At 38.9% G+C, this 27,337-nt stretch overlaps 1 protein-coding gene across 6 annotated transcripts in view; it reads right to left on the bottom strand.

Annotated features, from left to right (window-relative positions):
- Positions 1-25,308, bottom strand: part of LOC136825300 (palmitoyltransferase ZDHHC3) — a 35,294-nt gene extending 9,986 nt beyond the window's left edge. Inside the window, exons 1-5 of one of the 6 annotated variants that reach the window (XM_067081421.1) lie at positions 25,162-25,308; positions 18,490-18,776; positions 14,017-14,238; positions 8,067-8,279; positions 503-721 (exon numbers count right to left, since the gene is read on the bottom strand). In XM_067081421.1, coding sequence (XP_066937522.1) covers positions 563-721; positions 8,067-8,279; positions 14,017-14,238; positions 18,490-18,756 — 861 coding nt within the window. In that variant the 5' untranslated portion in view covers positions 18,757-18,776; positions 25,162-25,308 and the 3' untranslated portion in view covers positions 503-562. Of the gene's footprint in view, positions 1-197; positions 722-8,066; positions 8,280-14,016; positions 14,239-18,489; positions 18,777-23,748; positions 24,881-24,907; positions 24,939-24,984; positions 25,127-25,161 lie in introns of those variants that run through there. The other 5 variants (XM_067081420.1, XM_067081423.1, XM_067081425.1 and 2 more) reach the window with 5 other exon arrangements.
- Positions 25,309-27,337: the final 2,029 nt, after the last annotated feature.

Raw genomic sequence — 27,337 nt, 5'->3', positions numbered from 1 at the left:
GGGTTACTACCCCCGGAAAACTTGGTACAAGGGGAAGTGGGAGAGTTTTAGAGAGTACCTTCCTAAATATTTTTCAATGAAAACCACCTTTAGAACTTTAGTGAAGGTACTTCATATGATAAGGTCAGCAATTTTACTATCTTGAACCAAGTGCACCATTTAATTTATCAAAAAGAGGAATTTATGCACACCTGCAATTTAAAGAAGATTAATTTATTGTAATTAAAAGCATCTGTTATATGTACAAGACACTGTACACAAAACTATTCCCAAAGCTAGCTGCCAAAATATTTCGCTTCTTGCCTAACACACGTCCGCCCAAGTCTAGCTCAGACAAAATAATTAGTTTATAACCAATAACATAACAGTAAAAATCACACAGCAGATCAATACAAATCCTGGAACTGAATTACATCACTTGAGACAAAGGGCTTTCAAAAGTAACATTGAGGAAAGGTAAAAATTTACCATCAATGTAGAGTTCCAGTTTGAAATGACTTACCGAGTACTGCAAGAAGTCTATGTGGCTTCATCTCATTTACTCTTGGCTAACATAAGTACTCTACACTGCATACATATAAGAATGAGTTTTGCTTGGTAAAGGAGGAGTTGTGAATGGACTGAACCATGTGACGGAAAATCTTCCAAATACAGCCTGGATACTTCGCCATCTGGATTTTTTTTCCCAACTTGCTTGCTCTTTCTTCAGTTGTTCTATGCCCTGAAAATACAATATGAAATCAGGGTCCAGTAAACTAAAACCTATATAACTAAATGAATCAAGAGTATTAGGTTTTTAGCAGGTAGAACGAGTACTTACCTGGCACTCATGCAATATTTAAAGTGACCAAAGATTGCTGTACCGCATCCCACAAAAATAAGTTGCTGGATGGATTATCACAACTATGACCACCTTTCTGCTCAAATTTTCCTTAATCTCTGCTTTCTTATTTTTATTTTTCAAATCCATCTTCCCTGTCCTCCTCCAGCTGATGTGTCCAATAGGAAGTACAGTTTAGTGTGCCTTGTGTGGCACACTGTTTGGGATGCTAAAACAGCGTTCCTTTTGGACACAGCAGCATAGCTTTCTATCTTTTACTTTTGATCCATACATTTTTCTCACGCCATTTTTAACATATCTTTTGAAATAATTTTTACCCTTAATTCACAAATAAATCCTTCAATATACCCCTATCTGAGACTACATGACTCTGCTGTCTGAAGAAACTACTTCATAATAATGATAATTTTCATGATAGTATTATTTGGATACTTACCTACTGTTAAAGTTAGCTTACATCTTCACACCATCAGGTGTGATTGGCATTAAAAATTACGGCTTGGCTACCGCTAGAAGAGAAGTTAAGTATACCTTAGTTTTACCAGACCACTGAGCTGATTAACAGCTCTCCTAGAGCTGTCCCGAAGGATTAGACTTATTTAACATGACTAAGAACCAATTGGTTACTTAGCAATGGGACCTACAGATTATTGTGAATCTTATAGCGAGAAATGAATTTCTATCACCAGAAATAAATTCCTCTAACTCTTCATTAGCGGGCAGAGAGGTGAACTTCGGGCTTAGCAAGTTGCCAGGCCACAACTCTACCGACTCGCGCCAATGAAGAGCTAGGGTTGCCTTGGTATTCACCAGTTTCCCACCAGGAAGCATTGGAATGTTTAGGTACGAATCAGAATACTTCATGCCTACTCGCTAAGATGTGGTGAGCTGGGTAAGTAACTATCCAAATAATTAATTTTATCAGGAAAATTATCATTATTTGGAATGAATCTTACCTACTGTTGAATTAGCTGACTACCACATTGAAAGAGGATGGTGGGTTAGTGCAGCCAGAGAAACAACGCTCAGCCAAGCAAACTAAAAGCTTTTAAATGGGGAGAAAAAAGGTTTCTCAACATTCCTGCCTGTTGTGTGATCCTTACTGACAAGTGCTGTAACCAAACGTCGGAACCACAACAAGCTGTAAGGCCCTCATAGCAAGATTTGTCAGAGGATCCTTACAGGAAAAAAGGACTATCTCGTAGAGTACTGCACTAGTGATTCCTGTCCCTGAGTCCAAAGACTATAACAGACAGTCCAAAACTAAAGACACTACCACCTTCATATATGAAGGTATGCTCCTATACACCAATGTGTACCTTCATGCTCCCAAAATTCAAAAGTGGGATTTCCTAACAACTAATGATAAGATAGAAAGCAAGGTTACTATCATATTTGGTTCACGGGAAAGCATCTCCACTGCACAACGAAAGGACTAAGGGCTTTACACCTCATGTACAAACACCGTTGTGAGTACACTACACTGTTCATGTTAGAAGCCAAGCTATCAAACATTAAACAGTTTCCTAGCTTGCTTTTTTGACTGTTCGCCCATTCTCAAAAGCTCAACCATAATCTATGTTGACCTCTATTCGTTTTAACGGGAACAAAGGTACAGTAGAAGTGAACTAAAGAGCGCTGGTTCACGCATTCATCTTCAGCAAAAGGAAGTGAAAATGGAACCATGTGAGCTATGCACCGCTTAAATACTAAAGGGAAACCAACCAAAAACACAGTTGAAACCACTAAAGTCTAAACGGAGGAACTGAGACAGAAGAGGTGACAATGCCAGAACATCAGCAATGATGCCATGGAATGCCAGGAGACAGTACCAGATGGAGTGAACGGGTATTTGGGTGGAGGAGGTAGAGTGTTACTCCACCACGTAACATTGACATCAGTGGGTGTCATCTGCATGGATGGGGAAGTTAGGTTCTTGCATAAGTCTGCACAACATTTAAGAGGCGATTACCGATAAGCGAGAGCTGTTCTATCACCCGGCTAATTCACTCTTGATAAGAAAGTGGTTGAAGAAGAAAAGTTGCTATTACAAATAGGATAATTGTTACATGATGATAAACATGAGATGATAAGGGGAAAACTGAGAAAGGGGGGGAGGGATATTGTCCACACAGGGATGATGTCGGGAGAGCAAACGAAAACAGGACTGACACACAGCTCAGAACTACTGAGGCAAATGTAATATGTCTGTATCCCTAAATAACTCTACAGTTTACACCCATCTTTATAACTCTTGCTAAATGGGCGACATGTTAACCAGCAAATGCAAGCCAAACAACCAAACAACTCATATGGAAAGACGGTCAAGAGAGGTGGCAAAGGACACAACCTCGGTCCCATGACCAGCATGGTTCCCTGTCCGTGGAGAAGGCCAACGGACGCAGGGCAGTACAGAGGGTGGGCCACAGACAGATGCCAAGGCTCCAATACCTTCTCTCTCTTTACATAAATATTTAATGACATAATATTTATTTACAATATGCATGACTATGATAAAAAGAACAGACAAGTATTTCCCCCATTCACAATGTTTCAGTTTATTATAAATCGAGTTTGTGATGGGGTTAGCAGTTCCGATGGTTTTGAAAGAATAATGTGATACCGATATGAAAATATTTTGAGAATATTTTTAAATTTTGTGCGCAACAGGCGAAGGCAGCAGCGTAGAGTCAGGCAGCGCACGGTGTATGATACGTTGGGCCAAGAAGCTGGGATGTGGGTATCTCTCGCCATGACCTAGACCTCACTAGCTCTTGCTGTCTACAAAGTCAAATTAGGTAGCCTAACGGAGGAGGAGGAGAAGGAGAAGCAACACCAAAAGACAAAAGAAAAGACTGAGTAGGCTTCTGGTGTGCTCTAACAAATTGTCTGCATAAACTATCGGCCTAAAATTAAACATTTTGCAAATACTGAGGCAAGAACAGTTACATCTCCCCTGAGCTGTAAGACAACATTTTCTAGAAAAAGGTATTAAAGGAAATAAAAGTATGTTTACGTTACTGAAGCCATGAGGATTGTTTCCAAAAAAGGTAAAAGCTAAGGAATCAAGTGCATGCATTGACTTAGCTATCTTGGCCATAGGAGTGTTTTGCCTTCTAACACCACTGAAAATTTAAAAACTCCTCTTGAAGATTTACGTCTGTCCAGTAAACCCTTAATAGTTCTAACTGGACATAAGACAGCTGCTCCTCATTGCCTACCTAAGCAGTTGAATTAGGCACTGTCATAATTCTGGGAAGGGCTTTCACTTCTACATTTTTCTCTAAGCAACAAAAGAAAAGCAAGAGGTTGCACTAAAACAAAGCCCAAGAACAAGAAGGGGCTTAAAGATCACTGATAAAAACTCTTAATAGGTCCAACCGGACATAAAGATAGCCACTTATTCAATGCCTACAAAAGCAGTTAAATTAGACACTGTCACAAAACTGGGAAGGGCTTTCACTTCTATATCTTTTCTCTAAGCAACGAAAGAAAAGAAAGAGGTTGCACTACAAAAAGCCCACAAACAAGAGAGGGCTTGAAACTACAATACACTCTGCTGCAGCAAGTTCTTGAGTGATGCTTTATCAAAAGGCTCAACTGAGATTATTTTAAAATCTGAAGGACTACTGTATGTCTAAATTTCATCACGAATCATGATAGGAAGGTGAAATTTCCAGCATAAAAGACTGAGTACCTCTTCAAACTTTAAATCACGAGCAATATTCCAGTCAGCATAACGAAGAACAGAAAGCAAGGTAAAGTGGTATCCTTGATCGCTGTGACAGAAAATTGCTTAGCATACCTGATATACTGGTAGAACTTCAAATGGGATCTCTAGTGGAACAGGTGCTGGATATCATTCTGGGTAAGCACCAAGATAAAAAAAACTAACCATTGTTACTGATACAAAGTCTAACAGTGGAGGGCCTTCTCGAGTTAAATATTGCTTCCTTTGCCATTCTAGAAATGCCCTTAGCTCATAACAGGCAATTGACAATCACCACATGGGTAGATGAACCATGTGGAGGTTTGATGGAATCTTCTTGAACAAGACTGTCTGATAAGATCTTTTCTGAATGTCAGAAGGCGAGGAACATCTACTGTCAGGAAAGAAAGTTAAGGGAACCAACCCTTTGGGGCCATGAATGAGCTATGAAAATCAACATTGTGATCTGCAAAGCTCACAACTTGTTGAGCATTTCCTCAAACTGAAACAGAGGAAAAGCATAAGGGTCTAGAACTGACCATTCTTGAAGGAAGGCATCAACTGCCCATGCCTGAGGATCCTGGCATGGAGGGCAGTAAACTGGTAGAGTAGTGTTTTGGGCAGTCGTGAACAGAAGGGTGTTTGGGTCTCCCCAAAGGTTCCACAACTTCTGGCAACCCTGAGGAAGAGGAGACTATCTGACTGGAGACCTTGCCTTTTTCTGCTCAGCTGGTCTTCAATAACAAAGGTTTTTCCTAAGACAAAACGAGGTAATGAAATGACATTGCAGGACTCTGTCCAAAGGATAAGGAAATTCTCTGCTAGTCTGAACAACTCTCTCGAACTGTCTCCCCTTGTTGTCTTATATAAGAATCGTAAGACTCTCCGACCGGCCATCAAGACATTGATTTTTGGTGAAGACCATTCATTTCTCAAAATTGCCGAGAACTATAAAATAAGCTATCTTTGCAACTAGTTGGTCCTTAACATCAAATTTTTCTTCAGAATGCTGTTAGTCACCCAGTGGTCTGGTTAATCTGATATACTCGCAAGAATGACATCTGACTGGACACTGAATGACCCCAGATCTGAACCTACAATCTGCCTCTGACATCTGAGGACAGAGTAAAAGTTCTTGACAACTACAGGTCAAACCATTACAGATCTCAAAGTGGTTGAAAATTGGCTATCCATCTCTGTTAGAAACCCCTAACAAGAGAGAGTTGATCTTCATCCCCAGATAAGTAACTGACTGGGTCAGAAAAGCATAGTTTAGTCAACATAGAACAAAAAACCCTTCCTGAGGTTAGACAAAAAAACAGTTCTTCACCCTCAAGTCATCATAAAAGACCCTTTGGTGAGAACGACCAGTTTTCCAAACAAGAGAGAACTACTCTGATACCAAGCAGATGATTCCATACTGCTAAAACTTCGACTCGCAGGAGAATACTTTACTTCGACTGAAGGTGTGGGAAGTATCTACATGTTGACAGATATCTTTAAAGCCCTTCCTTCTGCCAGAGCAAACTGAAAGACTGATCAAAAAGGGAAAGGAATAAACCTGAGGCAGAAAATGCCCATGGCTCGATAGTCTCGTTGCATAACAACTGCCCACATCTTTCCAAGCCTGAACTTCTCTGAAAGGGTGTGGAAAACTTCAAGTTATGATAGGGGGTAAAGAAAATAGTAAATTTTTTCCCATCACTTAAAATGTGAGCCAGAACACTAAAGTCTGCAGAACTTGAGGTGGTTTGGAGCCTCCTAAATGGGAGTTCAAAACATGCAAAAAAGGCTGTGAGCCAGAACACTACTGAAAACCCTGAGAGTAGTTTGGGAAATTTCAGAGAACTGACATGCAAATAATGAATCTAACAACCTGATTCGAGGCATTTAGGCGATAGCCTTAAACACTTAGGGGCTAAGGAGACAATGATGAGCCAATGTCAAAAAACAGCTACTAATGGTTGAGCAGGGCTACTTAAAATGATTTATATACAACTGTTTCTGCAACTTTACAACCGAGTTGAGAAAAGGAAAACAACATTCCTCCCATTAGCCTCAGAAGTAGGTCTATCACGGAGAAGTTACAAGTCTGACGCACCATCAAGAAACTCTGCCTCTTCAGGACTAATATTAACTATTATCATTATCATTAAATGTACTATATGGTGACAGTGGCATAGAATGTAATATCTAATATAGATTGATATATCCACCCCTACATCCTAAAAGGTTTGCCATAAAGCCATTAGGCCAGTATTTATTTGGGTATGATAGCCTAACTTATGGTATTTAGGCCTATGGTACTCTAGTCTAAGGTATTGTAAACATGGGGTAGCTTAGCCTATTGTATTGCATAGCTGATGTTGAGTTTTGACCTGTATGCCTTATAAAACATAGCCTACAAAATGGGGAGGCATGTAGACAGAGCAAACAAAACAGTGATGCCACACATGTATATACACATACATAGGCCTATCTACAAATGCATGTCAAAATATTATATAAATATAACATATTACAGTACTCTTGCAGTAGTTGAGCTGTAGCGCTAAAAATGAAATATCGCAAACAAAGGTACTTCCGCTTCCCAATTAGGCCCAAGTACCTGGCCTATTACAGGCGACTTAGACTATGTAAGTACTAAATCAGCTCTAAGCCACTTCAAAACTGGAAAAGATGCCATATCATCCCTCTAGCATTTTCCGATACTACACAAAATTCTATCATCTCATCAGATCACTCTTCATCTTGATATTAAGAAAACCACACTCATGCCTCAGCTAGGCTCACATTGGCTACGTGGTCATTTTGAAAAACCGAACATTCGGTTCCACAAACTCTTCCTATACAGCCTAATGCTTTCATCTTTGCTTGAAGTAGCTGACATAATGCAAAAAAAACAGAAATCAAGCACAATACCATACAGGAGAAATTAGCCAGAAATCACCAAAATATAATAACGCCGATTCTCCCATCAGCATACAGGGACAGCAGGAAGAATTCTGATTCATAACTAAACATTCCGACACCACCTGGTGGGAAACAAGTGAATACCAAGACAGTCCTAGTGGGTAGCCAAGCGTATTTTTTTTTAATGCCAATCGCACCTCGTGGCGCAATGAAACAAGCTAATTTTTACAATAGGTGCGATTCATTCCAAATAATAATAATTTAGTTATTACAGTGCAAGGCTTCCTTTTCCTTGCATGGTGTACATGCTCCACTATGTTGGCTGGTTTACTTCTGGAATTTTCAAAATGAATTATGGGATCCATAGGATTTACTGTCTTCACTTTCATCATTACTGTAACTACTGTCTCCTTACATTTATTCTGCTTGTTTCCCTTACTGATTTTATCTTGAACAGTTTCACAACTTTATTTCTTGGCTTTAACATCTATTCTTTTTGTCTGCCTCAGTCAAAAAGATCAAAACAATACATAGTACAACTGAAAAAGTCTTAAATGTACACACAATAAAACAGCAAAAACTAAAAGCAGGTACAGTACTAACCGTTTCATCAGTCCATATGGCACAAACTTGTGTGAAAAACATTACTGCTGTAAACAGAGCAAACAACAAGCTTTCAAATATGAGGAACAGAAGAAGAACAACTGTCGCGGGGGGAGAAAAGGAGGAACACTCGTGCCATTCACTCTTGACACAAATGATAAATTGATATATGCCCAGGAATAGACCATGGATACTGAGCAGGGCTATGTAGAACTGCAAGGAGAGAATAAAACAGGAGGATTAGTAATACGACAAAAAGTAACTCACTTATTGTCAGTTTCAAAGATACAAAGAATAATTCTTGTGGAGTTGTGGTTACTGCAAGAAATTACAGATCAGGTACCCACAAATAAAAAAAAAAGTTCTTTAAAATTACAAATTCCTAGTAATTTTTTTTTTATAATTACAAGAAATCTACAATGAGCAATGGCAATATTCTTTGTATAGGCTATCACAATAATAATAATTCTACTGGACAAAACGTATCTTCTTCCCTCCTGAAGGTGTAAGTGATTTATGGAAATCTGTATGACAAAAACTTTGATAAAAAATAAACTGGGGAAAAATTAATTTCTGGGAGCTATCTACTTGGAAATACTAGGATACAGAGTACAAAGTGAGATTATGGAAGTACCAACATTTCAGACTCCAACACTTCTCTAAATCAGACATCATGACTGAGTCATGTTCCCAAAACTAGTAAACACTGACCTAAAATAAACATCATGTGCATTCCATTAATAACCATTACCATTAGTATTACAGTAAAAAATTATATGTAAATATCAGTTTCAACTGGACTTTTTCTTTTCTTATAACCTGTCAATGTGTGAAAAGATTAACTGGTACATGTCTAACATGTAGTGCTAAAGGCTATGCTATATTAAATATATATCAGACAAATTCCTGATAAGCACTATTAACATATACCACAATAGGCTATGCAATGTACAAATATACATCACTTGATAATCAAGACTAACAATAAATTGTATTGGAGAACAATAAATGCTCTTAGGTAAGTTCAGTGAAATCTACACTAACAAAGCTTGGTCTTGTTAACATTCAACAGCTTGTATGTTTGAATACATAGATAATGTTTCAGTACCAAAGGTCTAAATGTCACACAATCTCTGCATGTTTTTTAACACAAATATCCTAATTTGGTCTATATATTCATCTATTGTGGAACCTTTACAGCCTAACTTAAGGGGTTGCACCACCAGCTAAGCACAAAACATGGGTGTGGACACACTGCAAAAGTGGCCATGATATATTTTGCATCAAAACTTGAGGCTATGCTTCAACATCAAATTAACCATTAATACTTAGCTTTTAACATGTACGATACAATACTGTGATAGACTGTAAGAAATATATAAGCCCTTGAAAATCAATATAAAAACAAATGAACAGAAAGTTGCTTAAACAATATAATACTGGAGAAATCCAAGTTTTACTATTGTCTTCCACTAACAAGGTACCACTTAAAACTAGCAAACTTGGCTGAATTGTGACTATTTGGAATTAGTCTACCGCAGCAGATTTTGATTACACACGTCTATTTGCAGCACTTGCTTAATTAGATGTTTAGGATAACTGCAATACCCTTTTAACAAATTAAAAAGTCTATTATGTTCCACAAACATTTATACATATTTATCAATGAGGGTGTGGGGAGAATGAAGTCAACTAAGTCATCGGGAAATACAAGGAAAACAAAATTCCCTCAATGGTGAACAACAAACACTGAAGAAATATGCTTCTATTTTACTAAAAAATATGAACCTGTTTAAACTAGCAACCACTGCTAACTCTACAGACTGTTTATAAGAGGCAGTTTCATCATGTGTTTATTGATAATGCTTATCCAATGATTTGTATAAATTATATATTATAGTCTACCCAGCGTACTTGGTCAAAGGAGGGTCTCAGCGGGGTGAAAGAGTGATGCCAAATGTAATTTCCTCATTGTGCAAATAAGGCTATTGAAGACTCCCTTTCGATTCTTAAAAAAAAAAAAAAGGCTTTATTTAAGAAACACATCTCTTTATAACTGAGGGCAGTTTTATGATAATAATATTGGTAGAAATAGAATACAAAAATATTAATTAAGACAATGTGACACCGCTTTCCTCACGTGCTACCATATCTGTGTTTACCCTAAGGCATTGGTGAGGAAGAAACAAGTATAGTTTTGAGTCAGTAGCCTTGGATTAACCCATTCCATGAAAGGACCTCTAGGTCCACACAAGGAACAATGGATATTTCCCCAAAACGAAGCATCAGCCCTCAAACAAATAAATAATAAATTAATGAGCCCTTTAATTCCTAAAGGTAGACCAATGTAACTTCAAATAATAAAATAATAAAGCATAGCAAAACTGTCGCATAAAATAATGAAAATTAATAAATACTATACTTAAGATTTAAAAATAAAAGAAATCTGCAAGGAGGAAGAGAGAGAGAGAGAGAGAGAGAGAGAGAACATTTCCAATGCACAGAGTTTATTTTTCGAATGACAGTTGTGCAATCGTGAAACAACCTCGACAATACGTAAAATGCAAGAAAAAACCAGAGAGACGGAAACAAACTCTACTGATTAAAAGAAGACAAATAAGCCTAATAATTACTGGAAGCGATGTGAAAAAACACAAAAGTCCAAAATTAAGAACTGACATTTAAAGGAGGGAGAGAGTTACCTGGTGATAGTTAATATTTAAATATTTAATTTATGATCACTTCATTTATGATAACGTTTCTAAAAGAAGAGTTAGCTCTAAACTCAGTTATTTACAAGAGAAACAAAACCAGGAAATGCCAAAGAGGATTATAACAGGTCAAGGTCTTAGGAAGGAAAGGCTTTCCACAATCCATGAGTAACTTAGAAACGGAGATATGTCAGCACTGTAAAGCGACAGGGGACACCTTTTCGACCAAGTACACTAGGGAGACTATAGTTTCTTCTACAACTTTCCATAATGCTTTGTTCCATACAAAAGCAGCAAAGATTCTCAATATGAAAGTGCATGCTGATCTCTCAAAAAGTAGGTGGCTTCACGAATGATTATTACTAGGATAAAGAAGTTTTTGAGTCTAAGAAGGGGTCATAAAATTGGAAAGGAACACTGTCATATACTCGTGGTTTGTAAATTCTGAAATTGCTATGTCATTTTTTTTTTTTTTTACTCAGTGCTAAAACTAACTGTTAAGTTGAAACTTGTCTCTTTCATAAAACATGTATGCTACTACCCAAGAATATCATGGCTTATGAAAATATGAGGATGAGGGTGAAGAGAAGGCAAAGGGAGAAGGACACTACCTTCATCAGAGGCCATTACAACCTGAACTGCTGCTACCAAAGGACCAATTGTATACACATCCAGGGACTTATCATAGAATAATCTAGGATAGCCTCAACCTTCATATTCTTTTTAAAAGCTATAGTCAAAAATGCATCCTGAACTTTATGACCCAATTCTCACTTTAGATGCTTGTGTCATGGGAGTATTCTTCTAGGTTTCCATTATCAAAGATCTTGGTCAATCAGAGATAGTATTCATCTCACTTTGCTCTGAGATATACTCCAAAGGACAAAGTCTTCCTTCTTCCCTCCAATGACTCTTAAGGTGAGAATCACAAAATGTGGAGCAGCTTGAGCCTTTGAGGAAGTTATCTGTCACAGCAATGAACCCTGGGGTATAAGACAAACCTATACCCTACCTACTCTCTGAATGCTATTTAAAACTAGAGAGAGCATGCAACTCACAAACTAGTCTGGTTAAAGCCAGTGCAAGTATGAGCACCTCCTTTAAGGTTAGGATCCTAAAGAAATCTAACTACACACTTTTCTGCATGAGTCCCAAAGCTACTTCGGCATCTAGTCTTTCCAGAGTCCTTTTCAGGGATCTTGGGATCATGGCTAGTGTTCCTGTGATTATGGGTACAATTTCCACTGGCATATTCCATATACTTCTTATTTCAATTTTCAGGTCTTGATACTTATCAATTTTATCTCTTTCTTTCTCACCTACTCTGGTGTCCCATGGTACTGTGATATCAATGAGTGATACTTTCGTTTTGATTTTGTCAATCAATGTCACGTCTGGTCTATTGGCACGTATCACCCTATCTGTTCTGATACCATAGTCCCAGTGGATCCCTGCCTGATTGTTTTCTATCACTCCCTCAGATTGGTGTTCGTACCACTTATTACTGCAAGCTAGCTGGTGTTTCTTGCACAAGCTCCAGTTCAGGGCTTTTGCTTCTGAATCATGCCTCTTTTTGTACTGGTTCTGTGCAAGCGCCGGACATTAAAGCTATGTGGTTTATGGTCCCATCTTTCATACTGCACTTCCTGCATATGGGTGAGATGTTATTTCCATCTATTGTTCTTTGGACATATCTGGTTCTTGGGGCCTGATCTTGAGCTGCTGTTAGCATTCCTTCTGTTTCCTTCTTGAGTTCTCCCCTCTTTAGCCATTGCCATGTTTCACTGCCGGCCAGTTCTTTTGTCTGTCTCATGTACTGTCCATGCATTGGTTTGTTGCGCTATTCCTCTGTTCTGTTTTTCATTCTCCTGTCTCTGTATATTTCTGGGTTTTCTTCTACTTTTCTTAGTCCTTCTTCCCATGCCCTCCTTAGCCACTCATCTTTACTTGTTTTCAGATATAGCCCCAGTACTCTGCTCTCGATGTTGATGCAGTCCTCTATGCTTAGTAGCCTTCTCCCCCCTTCCTTTTGTTATGTATAGTCTGCCTGTATATGCTCTTGGGTGTAGTGCTTTGTGTATTGTCATGTGTTTTCTAGTTTTCTGGTCTAAGCTGCAGAGTTCAGCCTTTGTCCACTCCACTACTCCTGCGCTGTATCTGATTACTGGTACTGCCCATGTGTTTATGGCTTTTATCATGTTTCCGGCATTGAGTTGTTTATTATTATTATTATTTCCTCCTAAAATGATGACTGCACTGTACAAATCAATATTATATTGAGTCTTCTTAATTTTTCTTGCGACTCGTTTCTCTCCCACGTTAACACTGGTCAACAACTGGCCAATGTTCAACATTCATTAACAACAGGCAAGTCTTGTTATTACTCATCATTTATTGCAGATCAATACTTTGACATTTTGTGGAATCTCAGTCACCTAGAGTAACATATAATATGATACAGGGGTGAGAGGTAATTAAAAAGCTGCTGCAACTGATTGCTTCAGAACCTTCTACTTGAGAAAGCCAAAGAAGACACCAGAAAGTGACTGATCCTTCTCTGAATTTAAGAGACCCTTCCTCATACAACTTTCTGCAAACTGCACGATGACCAATTATGGGCACTGCAATTTTTTCCCCTAGTGCAGGATGTAATTTTATTTATCTAATAGTATATTGGAGGTTATGGTGTCATTTTGCACCGTATTTTACTGTAGTATATTAAAAATGGACAACATAATAAGTCAAAACTCTGAGATAAAAATAACTGAAAGTTCTCTGTAGGCTAATATGTACTGTATTACCAGAATCTAAACAGTACAGAGGAAAACAGGGAATTAAGAAAATATTTAAATATTTAATCCATCTAAAGTACGATATGTAAACTGACATTAGAATGTCAAAAATGTTAACAGAGTGAAGACTCAAGATGCCAAAAATTGTCACTGACCATGAAGTGGTTGGAAGAAAAAAATAGAGCATGCTTAATATGAGGCTGATAAAAATGTGAGTGAGACGTGTTGCATGCAACATCAGGACTCTGGACTGCCACCTAATGAGAAATGAACTTCACTTCCAAGCAACTAATCTCTTATCATAGCCCTATCCAAACCAATTTCTGCATTTCAGGACTATATAAATTACAGGTTTGTAACTAATGATACAATATAGTACTGAAATTTACACCATACCTAGAGACGACATTCTTAAACACTACTGTAAATAAAATAAATGCTACATACCGTAAAAAGAACAAAAAATTTCTGATTATTTTCTCCAACACAGTTATTAACCCACGGACAATGGTGATCCATTTTTCGAATGCACCGCTGACACACTGAACAGTGATGAGCACGCTCAGGCTTAATACTGCAGCACTTGGGACACTTAAAAATAACCTGGCCTTCTCGTAGCCCCATACGCTGTATATTTTCTCTGGTGGCATTTCCTTTAGGAACAGCACCCTGCATCAAGTGGAAATATCAAGATAAATGACACAGAATCTGACATTTTTTTAATCACAATTCTTTAGTCACAACAAAAATCCATCTTGTGAATATGTTACATAATCAAAATACTTATATATTTCTTGGATATGAACCTAGAAATCTTGGACTTAAACTTTTAAACCCTCTGAAACTTTTTACTGGAGAAAATAAAATCTAATTTTTTACAGAATGGCAAATCTATTTTTTATTTCTTTTTTGTGAGGTTTTCCAGATTAAAATTTTTCACCGAAAGCAAGCGTCCAAGGCTTGTAATAACGATTTTCTTACTTAACGAAAATGGCATTGTTTTATTCCATGCTTTGAGAGGCACCACACTGAAATGAATTGCCAAAATAAGCTACATAATTCAGTACTTGAATAATTACCTATATTGCCATTTGCGTATTTTATCACTTTACTATAATAAAACATTGTAATAACAAAATAGGACATTGTAATATTACAACAGTAATGAAAACAATACAGAATTGAAGTACAAATATGAAAGGGAGAAAATTAGTCAGCTGTATCATTAGCAGGATGCTGCTCTCATCAAAAGTGGCGAAAACAGGCTCGCAGTGAAAGGGTTAAGTTAACTCAAATGACAAGAGACATGCACTAACTTGAGGAAATAGGAGGATTTCCCCTCTGAAAAGTTATACCAACAAAATAAGATAAATCTCAAGCATAGCAATTTGTAATTTGTACTTTTCCTTACATACAAACCTAAAGTTCTTTACATAGGATTTACCTTGCGAATGTAAGCTGGAAAAGCCATTCAAACTTGTTGACAAGGTATTCAACTCTCAACAGGCCCCACCCACCTGTCAGTCTGCACTCCACTTTGCCTTCCAGTTCCAGTACCAGAGAGAGGGATGGCTGAAGTGGGCCGTTAATGTAAAGAACTTCAGATTTGTAAGTTAGGAAAAATACAAATTTCTTTTAAAATTTGCTATTTGTTCCTGCACAAGTACAAACCTACATTCTTTACATAGGAGACTTACCCATTGGTGGGAGGAATCTGGGTATTCTCTAAACCAACTGGTAGGTTCACCCAACCTGGGGTGTTACCTCCCTGATCTGCTAGGGGAGAGGAAGGGACCTCACACATCTAGCAAAAAAGTTAAGTACAGTATACTTCAGTTTAACCAGACCACTGAGCTGATTAACAGCTCTCCTAGGCTGGCCCGAAGGATTAGATTTATTTTACATGGCTAAGAACCAATTGGTTACCTAGCACAGGGACCTACAGCATATTGTGGAATCCGAACCATTATCATACCGAGAAATGAATTTCTATCACCAGAAATAAATTCATCTAATTCTTCATTGGCCGGCCGGAGACGAGAACTCGGGCCTAGCAGAGTGCTAGCTGACAACTCTACCAACTCACCCAACGAAGAACTCCACGTCTAGCATACTGCACATATGGGATGTAGCAGATGCTAGGCTTCTGGACCATTAAGTAAAGGGTTTGTATGTCATTACTCAATCAATACTGAAGTCTCAGAGACAACAAAAAGGAAAATATAATCAATGAGCTTGCTTTATTGTTTGTCTTCCTCTCCCATTGCTAAGAGAGGAAGGGAACTTGCATCCCTTCATTGCTATTGGCTGCAATCAGTATGTACTTAGACTCTATGATACTTATTATTTTCTCATATAATCTACATTGTTTCTAGTTTACTATTAGGCTATCAAAAGAGAGAGAGAGAGAGAGAGCAGATATTAATAGAGAGCACATAAGAAACTTCCCTACATACCATACAAACACACACACACACAACCTCCTTCTCTCCTCATCATCTAATTTTTTTATTTTTGGTGTTTTGTCATAATTTTCACAATGTAAAACAATGAAAATCTATAAAAATGATAATGCTAGACACATCACTCCCAGTTCAGAGTAATGCGCCTTTAGCACTACGTACATGATCAAAAATTGTTCATTTACATTAGTTTAAAAAATTTTCTATCTCAGCTGTATATGGAATACATCCATAATTTTTTTTTGTCACATATCACCAATAATGATTACTGTAAGAGGTATTGGGGTTTATAAAGACATAAGTAGACTGACTAATGTGCATCTAGAACTACTTTCATAATCATAGATTGTTCATTTACATTACAATTTTTTTGATTTACCATAAATTATATACTTTTCATTATTCTTCATCATGTACATATAACCAATAATGGTTACTGTAGAAGGTATAGGGGTATAAACAAGTTGTCTGTATGACCAGCAAGTGTTATATAAACAAAGAGAATGGAATATAGAATTTAGACCAAAGGCAAAGCACTGGGACCTATGAGGTCCTTCAGCGCTGTGAGGGTAATTGAGAGTAAAATGGTTTTAAGGGTGTAACAAGAGGAAAATCTTGCAGTTGCACTAAGAAACAATGGATAAGAAAGGGTGGAAAGTAAAATGGACGAAAGAAAATGTGAAATGAGGTACAGCTAGGGGCCTAAGGGGCGCTGCAAACAACCTTACGTAATGCCTGCAGTGCACCACATGAGGTGCACTGATGGCACTAACCCCATAAGGGAGTGTTCCATAAAGGGTTCATGATTACTTATGGTTTCAGGGCTCTGCAAGCAGGGTCTTGTCTTTAAATGTGGTACCCACAGATAACGGGGTCACAGTGTGTTGTCAAATTTATTATCGCATAATCTTAAGCATCCATATCTCTCAGCTGTGCTACAATGTGAGTGACACTATCCATCCTCTGGAGTGTGACATTCATCACCATGGTCTTAGTAGTAGTGACATGTATGGGGCCATCATTTAGTGTTCCTTGCTAGGCATACAGTACACAATACTACAGGCTTTTACACCATCCCTGCAGCCCCAGCTGGAATGCTTTCTGCCTTCATTTTTCATTGGTTCCTCCCTGCCAATCCTATAACTTTACTTCAGTTTTCACCTTTTGTGTAGTAAGTGCAAACCTTTCAATAAGTAATCAAGTCTAAAACTGTGACTGAGTGGTGTCTATTATTGTACTTAATAATATAATAATAATAATAATAATAATAATAATAATAATAATAATAATAATAATAATAATAATAATAGAAATAATAATAATAATCTTTTAAGTCCTTAAAACTTTGGGTCGAACGTCAAAGTTGCCTAAAACAGTTCCTTAATGAGCCTGCAGCACAGCTGTACTGTCTTTAATTCATCTGTGCCTTCCTTTGATCAAATGCTCATAATGAGACAGTTCTGCCACTAACAGTCCACTTACTGGTCACCTAAATGCATCCTCTTTAGCAGCCACAATGCTAACAAAATTTGTCTAAAAAAGAAGAGAAAAACTGTTTTCATGTACATATTTTTAACTAATAAAACCAAAATGACAATGGTTTTGATTAAAAATTTTGGGTCCTTGATAAGATGTCTGGTATGTTCCCATTACTCAAAGACCAGCCGAATGTGGATGTCCACCCAGACCTTAGTGAAGGTGGCAGTTTTCAAAAAACACTGACTGCTCTTATGTACTAAAACTATGTGAAGAGTGCTAGTTACTTAACTGCAGAACCATACTGCAGTAGAGTAGATCCTAACTGATTTTAGGAAAACAGTAATAACAGGACTAATATCAGTTTCCTCCTAAACTGTAAGATTCACAAGGCCAGGGCATCAGAGCTTGAGGGGCTGACGAGGCTGAGTTTATCAGACGTTTTGACAGTTTGTGGCTGAATTGGGTTGCAAACAGACCTCTTCCAGGTCCAGGAAAAGTCACAAGACTACCTGAATGACGCTCCGTCTAAGGACTATTCCTACACCATGGGGAGGCCCTGGAATCAGAGGCATTTGCCATAACCTGAATAACTCAGTCCAAAAACACTTTACACAAAACTTTGGGTCGAACGTCAAAGTGCCTAAAACAGTTCCTTAATGAGCCTGCAGCACAGCTGTACTAACTCATTTATGATCAAATGCTCATAATGAGGTTTGTTGCTGGTCATCCAAATGCATCCTCTTTCAGCCACGAACAAATTTAAATTAAAATAAAACTGGTTTTTTCTTGATAAGGAGTCTGTGTGACATCTGGTGTAAATAATCTATGTACTAAAGTGAAGGTTTGTATCCATTTATGAAAAGTGAAGGTTTGTATCCATGCAGGAACAAATTTAAATTACAGCTCGTGTGACATCTGAAATAATCTAAGTCTTAACTAAATCCTACTAAATGTTACGGAGTGGGTTTACAGTACTTACTGGATCAGTGAACATTGCTCGAACATGTGATGAAAGAGCAAGGATTACAAACATATTGAAGAGAATAATATTGAACGTGGTGTATATGGGATGATTTGCAGTTCCCAACACAACCGTAAATACTACAAATTCTGCATAGGTAACAAGTAGCCATGTCATGACAGCGCAAATGATACCGCAAATGTCTGAAACACACCACATACGTCCTCCCATACATCGGTTGTGGGGATCCATCTCGGCCCCTCTTGGCCCCAATGCTTCATACATCTTTCCCGTCACACTGGCATCTGTATGAAAAAAAAAATGGTCAAGAATTCTCGTAATGCAAATCCTTACACAAATTAGCTGAGATGTCTTACAGCACATGCTTTACTATGAACTAAATGGAGACACTTAATCTAAGAGAAAAAAATTTATGATAATTAGCATTTTTAGTAGCTACAGAAACACTGTCTTTTACTGTATTGCAGATGGATACACCAGTGAAAAACGGTTTATTGTTAGTAACAGGGTAGTTGACCAATGGCAGATGGGTTTGATGGAGGCACCATTCACATCATCTCCATGTCACCCCTAACTTTTTCCTCCACAGGCAAACAAGGACAAATGCAGGGACAGTTAGAGGAGGAACTATGATAACAGACTCTTGGGTTGTATGTCTAAGAAAAATGCAACTTGTTTCTATGAAGATATAAACCAATGTGGCAACCCATTCTTCATCTGGGAGATTTTATTTCAAGGAACTTGACAAGCACCATTCTGAAGAAAACTGGATCTTCCGCCAAGTCCCATACAGTATTTATCTAGCAAAAGAATATTTATCTAGCAAAAGAATGAAGGGATAATCAATCAACACTGGGAAATGCCAACTTTCCTGTCATGTGCATTAGCAGGGGAAGGCCAACTCCTGAAAGTTTCATTACAGTCGGTATAACCTACGATGGGCTCAGGAGAGCTCTGTCTATCATCTTTAAAGAGTGGGGAAAATCACAGTAGTATTGTCATCTCCCAAACAATGAAAGATATAGCTCCAAGTCCCCCTTCCCCTTTGTAAAAAGAAGATAAAGAACACACTGTCTAACTGAAGCCCTTGGATATGTGTTGGTTGTGTAGGTCACCTGCCTTAGCCAGACCATCACAAAAACAAGTTGGACTGTCACCGGCCATTTTGCCGACATACGACTACCCTTGAACTATAGGCAAGATATAAACTTATCCAAAAGGAGCTCTGGTAGCTAAACATGGGCTTGTACAACCAGTAAACAGACCAGGAAAAAACTTCAAGGGCTTATAGATGTCCTCTAGGTAGAAGAGGAAGGAAGTCTGCCAGGACACTTTTCCTGCCAGGAATGTACCTGGCTGAGAGTTCATCAGTGTAGCAAATCAGTCCAATACAAGAGTAGACAACTCTGCATCCTGCAGCATATAATACTTTGTCTGGTGCATGAGAGGCAAGGGGCTTGCTCAGTCTGCTGGACAACAATAAACTCCCTGACTCGCAGATCTCAGCACTCTTCTCATTCATAAGACCACAAGCAAGCAGGGACCTGGGCAACCTGACCGACAGTCTCACTTCAGGAATGCACTTAAGTGTAAGGCCAAGGTGGCCTCCCCAAGATTATTACTCACAAATGAGCAAAATAATTCCTTAAAAGCACTCATCATCTTGATAGGGTTCTGGAGGAATGGGCTGTCTAACCCTATAAGATCTTAAGGGCACAAGCTGTATCCTCTCCTGCAGGACAGCAAGATGTGCCTTACTTCTGCTCCCTTGCTTGTTTTTGATCTCAAGGAATTTGGTCAAAACTCCTACCACTAGAGGCCCCAAAAGACCAAACACCTGCCATCTGAACATCATTCAGATCTGGAATCTGTAGCCCTACCACCCTCCCTATACTTGGTAAAAACCAAGCCAGTGGAATGTGCTGAGGAACAGGTACATGCATTGTGTTGCTTGCACACCACCTACAGCACACAGCAAACCTCATGTACAAGAGGAGAAAGAGCTCAAAAGAGACCTAACAAAAGAGTTCTGTAAGCTTATGGTCCAGAGGCCTCTCACACTCCAAGCAATAAGGCAGTGTCAGCAAACCTGGTGTGGCCCCAAGGAGACTCTGGGAGTTCTACTCTGTTGCCCTTATGCACATGGTTTGAACACTTCATGTGTGGCGAATGAGTGGGTTGCATTTACTCTTCCCTCATGTTAAAGAGGCACAATGGAGGAACTGTTCTGAACAATGTGCGCTCATCTCCAAGACTGAGCATGCAAGACACACACTCATCCACAGTTGATCCTGATGAATCAGAAGCAGGGGTGATGCAGGGTGGCCCAGATCTGGATGATCACCCACAGGTGATTGATAGCCCTGCTTCCCTTCGAGAAGGCAAAGCACTTGAGCAAAGTCCATTTGGACTTCTTATGAGAAATCTTGAACTGCCCTTCTTCCTCCTCTGATGCAGAGCAGGAAGAAGAGGAAGAGGATGAGAACTGCATTGAGAACGCTTCTCCCCTTTCCTCTCTTGAGTCGTGCTGGTCTTAGATGCCAAGGGGGTAGTCGAGGGTGGAACTGAATATGCTGCAACTGAAGATGCAAATGAGGGGTCTGCCAATAGGAGGGCTACTGCTACAGGAGGATCCTCTTCTTCATGGGAACAGAGGAAATAGCAGCAGCAGCAGGTGATGTTAAGCACAGGCCATAGCTTTAGCAGGTAGGCCCACTACAACAAAGACATCTTCCTAGTACAGTACCTGTGAGGATCAATCACTATAGGACAGGAGGTGTACTGCCCCTAAGGATGACCAAGTTAAAGGCAATGGTTTACATTTCTGTAGGAACAAAGATACTTGTCCATAATATAGTTTAACCACAAAAGTCTGCAGACCACAAACCCCATTGTCTGGGACTACCAGCAGGCAACGATCATCTAAAAACAAGAAAACTCATGGAGAAACATGCTTGGGAAAGTCTCCCTCCAGGGATTGGATCACTTGATGTGCAAGCACCCCCTTCGCTAACCAGAGCGTGTAGTGGCAGCTGATGAGTAACATATCAGTAGTGAGCATGTAGGCCAGTTCTGTGATGGCAATGTGAGAACAAGAGCCTTCAAAATCTACCTGCATGGTTATAAAGGCAAAATGATTATCAGATCCCAACCAGTCTATTGTATACTGAAAGGGATCCTACAACATGAGCAGCTGACACATCAAATGACCCTGGACACCACAGGGGTTCATGGTCACTACTACTTGAACCTAACGATACCAAGCATAGAACCACAAACCAATGATGCTGGAGCAGGATGTGGACAATCTGAATGCTGTCACAAAATCAATCTTGCATGCACACAGCACATGGGCACAGATCACTCCCACGGCACAAACATAGACATCATATGAGCACACACATTGTTAAGACACACGTAGCTTTCTTACACACACTGGGCATAAGTTGGAATCCAGCATGAGCATGAGTAAGCCACAGAGGTTATCATAAGAATAGTAATCAACTTGAGAAGATGCAAGACACTGACCAAAACATTTCCAATGAATCTAAAGATTTAGTCTTACACCTAGCCATTCTCTCACTGTCACCCAAGGCATCACAAGGGAACAGTACCAGTAACTGATCAAAATACTGATCTGTACCATTCAAAGGGGTCTGGTGCTGTAATGGAAATTATAAATGAAACCTGTCACAGGTATAAATTTCATGAAGGGAGTCTTGTAGATGGAAACCTACAAGAAAATGTGATTAGACCAACAACTTCTCCTAGAGCTCAGTCCAAAAGGAAGCAATAACTGATGTTCCTCCTGCAGGAAAGGGAAAATCCCAGAGAATCATAGAGGGTTACCTGAGGTGAGGCTCCTGACAATTCCCTTCATGGCAGTCAACAGACTGGGACATAAAAGAAAATGGAAAGCCCATACAATACCCAGATGACAGGATGAAGCTGTTTCCTATGCTCCTCTCCCCCTCTATTGTTCATCCTCTGTGAAACCATTCGGTAATTCCAAGACAAAATCCACCACAGATATGACTTTCCCTATGGGAGTCTTGTGGATTGCAATGCTCAAAAAATCATGGCTAGGCTGACCACTTCTCCCACAGCTTGGTCCTGAGAGGAACAAGGCTCATGAACCTCCTACAAAAGTAACATACTAGAGAAGCCCCAGAGGATCACCCATAAGAGAGAATACTGACCAATTCCCTCTTCATGGTCCTTGCACTAAGAAAGAAGTCAGTGATAGAAAGGATAACGAGAAAGAACTGAAAACAAAGGGAAGAAGGGAGAACCTTGTCTCCTACTCCCACCTTAAGAAGGGAGAACCTTGTCTCCCACTCCCACCTTAATGTCTATTTTTTAACCTCCTGCTGTGACAATGACGGCTCATGGGAAAAGAGACAAAGCATCCAACATCACCTGTAAAACAGTGTCTATGGTTGATGCAAGGGCACGAAATACAAAGACTAGAGAGTATGTGTGTACACATATACCAACTCATCCCAATGTCTTAAGAAGTGTAAAGACTCCCATAAAATAAAGAAAAAATACACCCATAACCTCGAGAAGGAACAGATGATACAGAAAGGGCAGAGAAGTGTGTTTGCCCTCTAATCCTGAACCTCTTCGAAGAGTGGGGTGCATGAGCACACGGCATGAAGATGATAGGAGTGGACGTGCACAGCACAAGCACACCATGAGCACAGGGGTGGCCTCTACATAGACTGACTAACAAGGAAGGAACCACTCTGCACCTCCGCTGAAAGTCTTGGTGATGGCTGGTAGCCTAAATAGTAACTGACCAACATCTTTACCCAGTGTACAGGCAGTCCCCGGTTATCGGCAGGGTTCCGTTCCTGATGGCATGACGACAACCGAAAATCGCCGCTAACAGAAAATCGGTGACAATAGCACTGATCCCTGGTTAGCGGTGCCGATAACCAGTTAGTGGCGCCGATAACCGGTGATCAGCGCCGATAACCAGTTATCAGCGCCGATAACCGGTTATCAGCGACGAAAATCTGGTTATCGTCGTCGCTAGACAAGCGCCATAAAACCGGATCGCCAGTAACCGAGGCTGCCGATAACCGGGGACTGTCTGTAGTAGACCAGTACAAGGAGACAGAGACCACCCCTATTTCTACAGGTGAAGGGAATGCTTACAGGCTATCCCAAAGGATAACCTGGGTAGAAATGCTTATGGAAAATCCCAAAAGGAAAACCCCTGATTAGAAGACTCCCAACACAAATACAAACCTTAGCCATCTGAAGAGTTAGAAGAACGAAGAAACCATGACAGGTGTGGACATTACCCCAACACTCCTAACTAAGTTCATTGAACAAATCTGCAATAAATGCAATATAGGAAACTTCTAATAACCACTACTGACCTATGTTCTATACAATAATCAAACCTGAACTCTTACCAAAAAAGACAAGTTAGCCTAATACAATATGTGAACACTTGAAAATGTCTTAACACAAAAAACCTGAAGAATTCCTATAAGCAAGTTTAACCTTGGCAATGGTTCCTATTTGAGTTAGAAATGGAGCATAAACTGGAAGACTACAAGAAAATAAAGTGCATAAACTAAAAATACAAAAATTAAAAGCTCTTATTGGGTAAATATGATAAAACTATTAGCCGAAGACAGACACAAGTTCATAAACCATTAGGTAAACAACGGGGGAAAAATCAAGATGTGATTGATATCAAACAGACACTTAGAAAATATCCTAAAGCCTTGTAGTATTATGACACATACTGTGTTTAATTTTTATTGATAACTTGAATTCACATTTCCTAAATTAACTCCGTAAGCGTTGCCACATTCCGTGCCTGCCAATTAATGTAGGCTATTACGCCTATTTCCTCTTTGCCTAACAACTGGAGAAGCTGGAAACATAATAATTGCGACTTGGGAAACCTAAAACGCCTTCTCCCACAAGACTCGGAAAATCTACGAAGAATTCTCGCACGACTTTGGAAAACCTCCGAAGCCTTCTCACACAAAGCTAACCAGTAAATAACTGAGCTAGGCTACTACCCTAAGCCTGATCTACACACTCCATGAGGAAAAACAGCTACAATCACCATCAATCATCGCCACCATTTGATTCGATCTCGGTGAGAAATGAACGCAGGGCACCTTTGTCAAACGACGTTCGCCTACGATAAATTGTCAGTTTTCCCTACTTCAGTCTGGCTTAGGCTACACTAGGCTAGCCTTAAAAGCGACGACCAACGTCTCTCCCGGCGGCCTAAGACAAAGGTGGACTAAAATAAACGAAAACCGTCCGATTCCCATAACTTTTCCTGCGACGGGATACCTGGGCAGGTACGGATTAAGCTGAATGGCCTGGCCTGCCTCCCGCGACGACCTAAGGTAACCTGCCTTTAATTACTGCTACTTACACAGGTGGCCGTATAACCTACCGCCGTCCTGGTAAGAATGTATTTACGATCTACAACCGCATCACAAAAATGCTTACCCACGACATTATTGGAAAATAAATGGCAATTTTCTAAACGCTACGAAGTCATTCGTTTTGACGTTTCCTGTTTTGGTAGGGTCTCCCTGTGTTATCTCTTCCCGTTTGTGCAAAATATAAAATAATCATCGAAGTTCATTTTTTTGGTCAGTATTTGAGTCCTTTATCATCACTTACCACAGAAGGATGAGCAAAAATATATTATTTAAAAAGTCTGAAGTTAGCAGTGTGGACAAATTTGCTTAATAATTTAACTTCAAGACAACCGACTAGCTAATATCCATAATATGAAGCGGATATAACAACATCTCGGTCTCCAGAACAACAAGGGTAAACACAAACAAATGAAGAAGAAGACAATCATCTAATTTCTGCAGCCATTCAAAGGATGAAATGATAATAATTAGATTGATTTAAAAATGTTAGTCGAAACAAAAAGAAAATAACAATAATGTTGATGCGGAAACTTAAAACATTCGACTCAGTGTTCAACACAGAATGGGCAATTTGGTGCTTCAGTTATTAAAAAATTATTTTTGAAGTATTTTAATTCTACCTAATACTATAATTACTGCGGTCTTAACTGACATAAAAGTAATCTGAAATTACACGAATATCACTAAGATTCCCAAAGTCTTTACAAGAGTATCGATGTGCTAATTTAAAACGAACTGTCTTTGATTGTAAACTGACTGATCAATAATCCAACAACCAAACAGCTTTGTAGCAAACCGTTTAACCAAGAATTTACTTCGGAAGTTTTCGGAAATCACCTGAAATGCGGTATCTTAAGGTTTCATAAATGACAATAATAATATCATCACAATGTGAACTCGCAATTCAATCAGATCACAAACCAGATTTCTACTGTGACGTCAATTTTAATCGATTTTTTTTTATTGCCAGAAAGTCAGTTTTCAAAAGCAGAACAATAAAGGAATAAGAGACACTAAACTAAAAAAAAAAAGTTATCATTATAACTCATGCCTCTCTCTCTCTCTCTCTCTCTCTCTCTCTCTCTCTCTCTCTCTCTCTCTCTCTCTCTCTCTCTCTCTCTCTCCTGTTATTTAATCTGTTTCTCTCAATTAAATTATCATTAGTCACTGAGACTTATCTCACTTCTCTCAAATATTTCTCGGCATGTTTTCTCTCTCCTGTCTTGTAAAGCATAGTTTTTTTTTATTATTCATGCCAACTAACGTGTCATATTCCCCTGACACAAGTAAGATCCTAATCTCTCCTCAGCAAGAAGAAAACTCCAGACTAAAATTTTGCTCATCGAAGCATTTTCAGAACTATACAGAGATATTTCAAACACAGATTTACTGAAAGTATGTACGTCGTGTAATCTCAAAGTACAACCCACGGATGCTTTTTCGTAACTATCGCTTTATCTTGCAATATCAGAGACTCCATTTCTGCACACAGGGATATGCCACCTGCCATGACTGCGTACTTTGGGCGATGTAGGCCTACTCTTTCAAGTTGGTGGTACTTCAGGTTTTTTGCAGGACCAAAGCTCAGGGTCTGGTTCCATTACGTAATAACAATATAATATATTAATTTCTTGGTTACAACATGACCGTGATCCACCATCTCTTGCTGACTATATTTGTGCTTAGAAATCTTTTTCTTTTATCGGTGAGTATAAAGTTAGTTTTCATACCAGGATGTTGGTAAATGTATAATTTTAAACCTGAACAAGTTTTACTTTTTGCAATGAATTAGAAAAAAAAGTAATATATCAAAAGTAAAATGCTGAAATGACGAGCTGAAGTCAGTCATGAGAACAATTACCTAGATTTTACTTTTGTCATGACAGTGAAACGTCATAGATATCAATACAACTTTTCTCACCGTGCAAACAATTATACACTACCGTTCTCATTATCAATATGTGGACAAAATAATGATAATCACCTTTTCTTTTTAACTTGAACCAACCAGAAAAAACTGCCAAAGACCTTCGTTGTTTACAGATCGTCATTATGCTATAGCAGATCCAATAGGCTTATGTCAGGGAAAAGCCCTTTGATACTATCGATTCCTGTAGTACTTAGCTAGCCTGGATTGTCGACTGGGATATGTGCCTGTTATACGCTACTGAAACGCGGGCAAGTTCTTTTAGATAGCTGTCGTCTTGCAGGAATGATCAGCTAGTTCCGAAAAAAATACGTGGGATAGATTAGGTTGAACTTGTTGCTGTAAAGGTTAATTGAATTTTACGAAAAGCTTCCCTCCTTACATCCTTGTCTATGCGGCATTGTTTTAATTTTTATCTTTTATATATCTTAGTTTCTTGTAAGTTATCCCACGCACTACTGCTGCATATTATTATTATTATTATTATTAT

The sequence above is a fragment of the Macrobrachium rosenbergii genome, chromosome 37, assembly GCF_040412425.1.
Source record: "Macrobrachium rosenbergii isolate ZJJX-2024 chromosome 37, ASM4041242v1, whole genome shotgun sequence".
Taxonomy (NCBI): domain Eukaryota; kingdom Metazoa; phylum Arthropoda; class Malacostraca; order Decapoda; family Palaemonidae; genus Macrobrachium; species Macrobrachium rosenbergii.
Note: the sequence above shows the minus strand (reverse complement) of the source record. Positions and strands in the feature narration are given on the sequence as shown.